The sequence below is a fragment of the Salvelinus sp. IW2-2015 genome, unplaced genomic scaffold (genome assembly GCF_002910315.2).
Source record: "Salvelinus sp. IW2-2015 unplaced genomic scaffold, ASM291031v2 Un_scaffold16509, whole genome shotgun sequence".
Lineage (NCBI taxonomy): Eukaryota > Metazoa > Chordata > Actinopteri > Salmoniformes > Salmonidae > Salvelinus > Salvelinus sp. IW2-2015.
The window spans coordinates 87,387-94,656 of record NW_019957619.1 but is presented as its reverse complement, the minus strand read 5'-3'; the positions used below and the strand labels follow the sequence as shown (position 1 = coordinate 94,656).

At 46.5% G+C, this 7,270-nt stretch overlaps 1 protein-coding gene across 1 annotated transcript; it reads right to left on the bottom strand.

Annotated features, from left to right (window-relative positions):
• Positions 1 to 635: 635 nt before the first annotated feature.
• Positions 636 to 6,200, bottom strand: LOC112080793 (kinesin-like protein KIFC3). Its single transcript, XM_070442714.1, is given in 14 exon segments — positions 636 to 667; positions 710 to 858; positions 935 to 1,704; positions 1,775 to 2,482; positions 2,801 to 3,025; positions 3,330 to 3,461; positions 3,989 to 4,109; positions 4,360 to 4,490; positions 4,656 to 4,760; positions 4,940 to 5,124; positions 5,253 to 5,357; positions 5,614 to 5,676; positions 5,679 to 5,742; positions 6,013 to 6,200. Coding segments are annotated over 11 exon segments (1,446 nt in total). The 5' UTR covers positions 6,196 to 6,200; the 3' UTR covers positions 636 to 667; positions 710 to 858; positions 935 to 1,704; positions 1,775 to 2,350.
• Between the last annotated feature and the right edge of the window lie 1,070 nt (positions 6,201 to 7,270).

Sequence of the window (7,270 nt, the reverse complement as noted above, 5' to 3'; positions counted from 1 at the left end):
TTGCTACAGCAGGAAAATAATCCTGTAGCAACAGGAGATGTGGATTATAATTAATGGAATTTTGTAAGGGTTGATACATTGTCATAATGGAAAATCAAGTCGTAAATGGAAATTACAAATTTTATTGTTTCCTGAACACGGGTGATCTAAGATCCTACATCTGTATTGCACATATAACAGCACTTTGTTATTTATCATATTGTCACACATGGCTAGCTACCTACTTCACTCTCGATCTGGTCCCAAATAGACCCCTGGACCCATAGGGTCCTGTCAGAAGTAGGGTACTATATAGGGAACAAGGGTACCATTTGGGACGCAAAGAGGTAATTGCTCACTTCACTGGCAAGCCAGTGAATTAGGCCGTATGAGAGATACGATAACACTCACAAACCGCGTTTTTCCAACTTCACAACATGACACATTTTGTGACAGAGGTCATCATTGAAAGTGGTATAGCCTTCACTCGGTCCATGGAGTTAACATGCCCCTTGCTGAGACTCCAGCAAGCCGCGCTAACACTCTGGTCCATGGAGTTAACATCCAACCTGCTGAGACTTCAGGCAAAGGCCACCGCTAACACTCCTGGTCCATGGAGCTTCTACATAGTCACCTGGCCGCCTACACTCTACCAGAGAGACTACCTGAAGGTAGCCACACTAACACCCTTGGACCAGAGGACTCTACCTGAAGGTAGCCACACTAACACCCTGGACCGAGACTACCTGAAGGTAGCACACTAACACCCTGGACCAGAGACTACCTGAAGGTAGCCACACTAAACTCCCTGGACCACAGACTACCTGAAGGTAGCTGTACTAACACCCTGGACCAGAGACTACCTGAAGGCTAGCCACACTAACACCTGGACCACAGACTACCTGAAGTAGCCACACTAACACCCTGGACCAGAGACTACCTGAAGGTAGGCCACTAACACCCTGGACCAGAGCTAGTACAGCCAATCCATCATTACACAACACTCAGATTGATCCTACACACTACAGTACCTTTTAAGATAGGCCATGTCTATATTGGAATCAAAAAAGCTCACGTGTTATCATAAAAGATATAGATAGATATGTTAATACTGCAAGAATAGAACAGAACACGTGTCTACTGTGACACTCTCTCTTGGAGAACATATTTGATTAAGAGCACATCTCTAAGCATTGTGATGGTGGAAATAGCATTCAAGGCCTGTATTCCCAAAATGTCTCTGAGTGAAGTGCTGATCTAGGATCAGTTTGCCTCTCAGGTCATAATGAAGACGATTATAATAACTACAGGGAGTTCCTGATCGTAGACCAGCACTCATATTCTGAGATGCTTGAAACATACAACCCCTGATGAAGAACTCTGCAATTCAGTCAAAGGAAACACGCATTTGTGTTTTAGTTGGTTTCTAGTAGGAAGTTTCAAAGGTAGAGGTTGTCTTGGCACTCGGGTTAGTGTGTTGTTGATGATGATGTCATACTGGTTGGTGCATCATGCAGATGAGCTGATGACACGGGCCTTTTCTGAGCAGCAGCAGGAGACAGTAGAGCTTCTTATCTGAGCAGCAGCAGACAGGAGACAGTAGAACTTCTTATCGAGCAGCAGCAGACAGGAGACAGTAGAGACTTCTTATCTGAGCACGCAGCAGACAGGAGACAGTAGAGACTTCTTATCTGAGCAGCAGCAGACAGGAGACAGTAGAGACTTCTTATCTGACAGCAGCAGCAGGAGACAGTAGAGATCTTATCGAGCAGCAGCAGACAGGGACAGTAGAGACTTCTTATCAACAGCAGCAGACAGGAGACAGTAGAGACTTCTTATCTGAGCAGCAGCATACAGGAGACAGTAGAGACTTCTTATCTGAGCAGCAGCAGACAGGAGACAGTAGAGACTTCTTATCTGACAGCAGCAGACAGGAGACAGTAGAGACTTCTTTACTGAACAGCAGCAGACAGGGACAGTAGAGACTTCTTATCCAACAGCAGCAGCAGACAGTAGAGACTTCTTATCTGACAGCAGCAGACAGGAGACAGTAGAGACTTCTTATCTGTAGCGACAGGAGACAGTAGAGACTTCTTATCTGAACAGCAGCAGACAGGAGACAGTAGAGACTTCTTATCTGAACAGCAGCAGACAGGAGACTGACTGACTGATAAACAGACTGATAGATTGACTGACTGGCTGGCTGACTGACTGGCGAACTGATGGACAGACTGATAGACTGACTGGCTGACTGGGCAGAGGGGGTTGTTTGTTGTTGTTGATGTATTTGGTTGGCTGTGTGTCTGTTGAGTCCCTGGAGTCCTGGTTGTCCATGGGAACAGGAAGTTGGATGATTTCAGGAAGGGGAGTTCTAGTCACACTGATGGCTTCCCCCTCCTCTCTGTATCTTCCTGGCTGCAGGCCCCAGCTCCACCTTACAAACCCTCTCAGCAAACTTCAGAGAACACATGGTCTCTCCCACGTTACTCTCCAGAGCAGACACCTGGAGGAGGACCAGAGGATCAGAGAGAGGACACTTCCWGACAGATATGACAGTATAATCAGTGTATTTGATGTTCTGTACTGTATGTTGTGTAAGCCAGGCTGCACCACCATAGCCTAGTTTTCTTGTACCACCATAGCCTAGTTGTCTTGTAATGTGTAGGCTAAATACAGTATGGACTTCTCCATTCAGAATGCTTTTTAGTCCAGGACAAGGCTTAATGTCCGGGAAGRCAGCRCTATGAGTATACATATAGATGGAMATACAGACATTYTAATCTGTGTGTATCAGACGTACTGTACTGTCGTGAGTCCCTACCTGCACCACCATGGCRGTCTTGTTGCCCTTGCCCAGTGAGTCCTGCAGCAGGTATGTGAGGCGACTGTTTCTGAAGGGGATGTGTTTCTCCTTCCCCCTCAGAGCCTGGATGACGTCCCCCAGAGCCAGCAGGGAGCGGTTGATGTTCTGGGCCTCCTTCAGCCTCTCTCCCTCAGCTCCTGACTTCCAGACCCTCTCAGAGCCAGCCAGGTCCACCAGGTTCAACTTGCCTGCAGATGTCACGAAAAAATCACCCGTTAACGTAACATTTTCTGGTCCCTTGAATTGTGTCAATATTTGGAACCGGCCCACTTGCCWAATGAGTAGRGCACCCCGGACAAAACACACCTTGCCGACGAACGGTGAAAAGCAGCAGGTGTCGATGAACGGTGGTGATTCAGCATGTAGAATCGCGGGGAAATGAACAGAAATTGACAGCCGCTGTTCTGATCACAGGCAATAGGACAGCCACCTGCTGCTTCTAACGGTTAGTTGGCACTGTGTGTCCCGTCTCTACGGTGTGACGTACCTGTGGTCTTGGCCCCGCCCCGCTGGCCAGGTCAGCTCCCAGCACAGTGATCATGAGGAGGCATGGGAACGAAGCTGTGCTGGTTCATCTGGGCCCGAAGGTGATCCTGTTACGACGCGCCTGCGCCAGAAGCTACACAGGAAGTGACAGAGTTAATGGTACGGTGATATAGAACTATAGGAAACTTGCACGTACTTCATATGATTGTATACACTTTCCCATTACAGTAAATGAACCATTAGGGTTCTAATGGAGATGTGTGGCTCAGTAGGTCGAGCATGGCTCTCGCAACGCCAGGATTGTGGGTTCTATTCCCTGGCCACCCATACGTAAACCCATACGTAAAATGTTTGCCCGGATGACTGTAAGTTGCTTTGGATAAATGCGTCTGTAAATGGCATATACAGTATATTAAATGATTATTAAAATCGAGGTTGAAAAGTCAAAGAAGTTATCTATTGATATAGTTGGAGAAATCAGTCTCACTGAAAAAAGTATACAGTTGCAAAATTCCGGTAATTCTAGCCCCAAATTCCCAGGTTCCAGAAATCATGGATGGAAGATTCTACCAATCAGCAGGAATAAGCAGGAAATCCCTGGAATTTGGGGAAAGTTACCAGGACTTTCACCCTAAGAAAAATAAATGTGAGTCTCCTCACTTTCTTGATGTGTTGGAAGCTCTTAACCTCTATGAGCCTGAGTCCAGGGACGTGCAGCTGTCCTGTTCCGTCTGGGTTGATCTTAATGTCCAGCTTCTCTCCATCCTTACTCAGCAGGTCTCTGGGGACAGWACAGGAACAGGAAGTTAGAAAGTCGCTCTATTGTCAGTTTATCATAACACKAATACTAACTTAAAGCACTTTTCATATATTTAAGTCCTAGGCCTCATTTACAACTATAARACAATATAGTAGCACAAAYATAAAACGGAAGATTCGAATAATGAATAATAAAACATGTCACYACTTCTAAATGCYGGGATATTTTTCTGCCAGCCATTGAGAGGGAAGGAAAKCAGCTGGGAAGGTACCTGAGCACCTCGTTGTAGATCTCCACAGAGCTGACAGTCACGGTGTACGTCCACATGTCCTTCCTGTCCTCTATCTCACTAAACAGGTGTTTCAGAGCACGCTGGTTGATGCCTGGGTTCTCTGTGCTGCCCTGACGACARCAAAGGATGGAGATTTTGATACAACGAGTCAATTTCAATCAAATACTCAGYCTTATKTCTCATTACAATCTGTGGTAMCACTTTATATGAAGGCTAAGGACTTSAACACATTTATAAACCATACATTACACATTCGTATCAGCGCTACAACATACCTCCATGGTGTAGGTCTTCCCAGAGCCAGTCTGCCCATAGGCAAAGATGCAGACGTGATATCCATCTATACAGGATGTCACAAGGGGCTCGATCTCCTGGAAGACCTTAGACACAGTAGAAAACCAAAGGTTAGCGAGTGTGTATCGTTCACAGTCACTGCTGTTTTTGAGTCACACCACAGAAACTGAAATACCACCCCTGAGCCATCATGGCGTCCACTCATTTAAATAGATAGAGAAGTGACAGCACTGTGTCTCGTAATGGAGGCTGAGTTTCTCAGTACCTCTTCCTGAGTGGCCTGAGGGTGGAAGACACGGTCCAGCTCAAAGTTATGGCTGCGGCCCTGCCCTTTCAGCACGGAGAGAGCTGATTCGTTGTTGGGGTMCGTGGTTACCACCACCGATTGGCCCTCCTCATGCTGGTCCTCCTTCAGAACCGGCTTCACACGGCACAGCACACGGATGTTGCCTAGCAACAATGACAGTTTATTTTAATAATGATACAGCCTCATTCATCTATAATTGCTTTTTATCAAACAGAACAAAGAGGCCCCTCCTCCAGTCGTCTTTCCTTCATCTGGACGTTGTTCACCGTACCTTTGAGCTCGACCAGCTGCTCGTGGTACTTCCTCCGCAGTGCCACCTCCTTCCTGTACTTCTCCAGGAGGTCCTTGTTGGCCTCCGACATCTCACTCACAGCTGCTGATATCTACACAGACAGGCCAGAGATCAACGGTGAAACACACACCACACCCTTTTGAGCTTAGCCTCAATGTTATATCTTTACTGTTACTTTAGACATCGTGTTTCTTTACATCTTTTCTACTGCCTTCTGTTTGTTTATCTCTTTCATTTGATTGATTTACAGTTTGTGGGTTTAAATTGCACTTTAAATAAAGTTTTGATTTGACTGACTTGAAACAACGCTGGTTAGTCCAGCAGCAGTGTTTTGCGGGACCTGTTTCTGCGTCGGTGATGGCTGCTCCGTAGAAGTCAGAGAAGTTGCGGACCTGGCTCCTAGGCTGGCGTAGTCTGTCTTCATGGTGCGCATAGGCGGGAGGAGCGCTGTCAGTCGCTTCTGCAAGGTCTGCCATAGGACACACGAACGAACGCAGCACGCACGCACGCACGCACGCACGCACACAACACACACACACCACACACACAGGACACAGACACCACACACACAAAGAAAAGAACAGAAGAAAGAGAGACTGTCACAGATGCTCAATGATGGTGATGTGATGAGCATGAAGCACAACATCCTATGAATCAACAGCACTTCCCAGATTCAACAAGCCCATCATAGCATATCTGCACAGCCTGTAGAAGCTTCTGAAGGTGTATTAGATGGGACTCACTAAAAGAACTTGTCCTGCAGGCTCTGGAAGTGTTCTACGGAGCAGGTCGCTGCAGCCTTTACAGCCTCCTCCTTCTTCTCCTCCAGGTGACCTATCTCCTTCAGCAGTTCCTCCTGCAGTACACTGATCTCCCGCTCGTACGCTGCAATCTGGGAGAGCAGCCCATTCACATTCAGCATATGATGATGAGTTCATAGAATTGTATGCGTCCCAATGGCACCCTACTCTCTATTCGTTCACTACTTTAGACCAGGGTCCATTGGGCTCCGGTCAACATGGGCCCAGTAGTACGTGACATAGGGAATAGGATGCCCATATTGGATGCAGACAATACCTTTACAGCTTGGTAGGAATGGAGGTTAGTATTATACACTTTAGTTTCTTCTTCTGGTTATAATTGAACTGTTAAATCTCATCATTGTGAATTTTGAAGTAGAATACAGTTTTCTCAGGAACATATTACACCCTTTTCTGAGGACGTTCAAACAATACGGTGACTTCTCATTGGTTCTCACCTTGTGTTGCAGGTGGGACTTTCATTGGTTCTCACCTTGTGTTGCAGGGGACTTTTCATTGGTTCTCACCTTGTGGTTACAGGTGACTTTTCATTGTTCTCACCTTGTGTGGCAGGTGACTTTTCATTGGTTTCTCACTTGTGTTGCTCGATTCAGTCTTCAGCCTGTGTTGCAGGTTTACTTTTTCTTTTCTTTTCTCCCCTTGTGTTGCAGGTGAATTTTCATTCGGTTCTCACCTTGTGTTGCAGGTTGCTTTTCATTGGTTCTCACCTTGTGGTGCAGGTGACTTTCATTGGTTCCTCACCTTGTGTTGCAGGTGACTTTTCATTGGTTGCTTCTACCTTGTTGTGCTCTAGCAGAGTTACGCAGCTTGAATTATCGACTTCCTGATGTGCTCCTCTCAGTCTGTCTAGAACTTCTCGTTTGATTCGTCAGCTTATCTCTGACAGCTGCTCGTTCCTCTCTCGGCCTCAGCCAACTGCGCTCAGTGTCGCGCGGTGACTCCACCTCCACGGTTTGGTGACAAATCTGTCACCGGGGAGAAAATCAATGAAGTTGACTTCATTTAAGATATAAGCCCTATTTAACAAAACCAGTTGGTGATTCCCAGCACAGCATCCAGTTTGACTTCCAATACCACAGATAAATCTGGTTATCCCAGATTCATGAATCGAATCCGGCGACCGGAATGGAACGCAGACAGTCTAGACCTATGTTTTTATGCTAGTCAGTAGAAGGC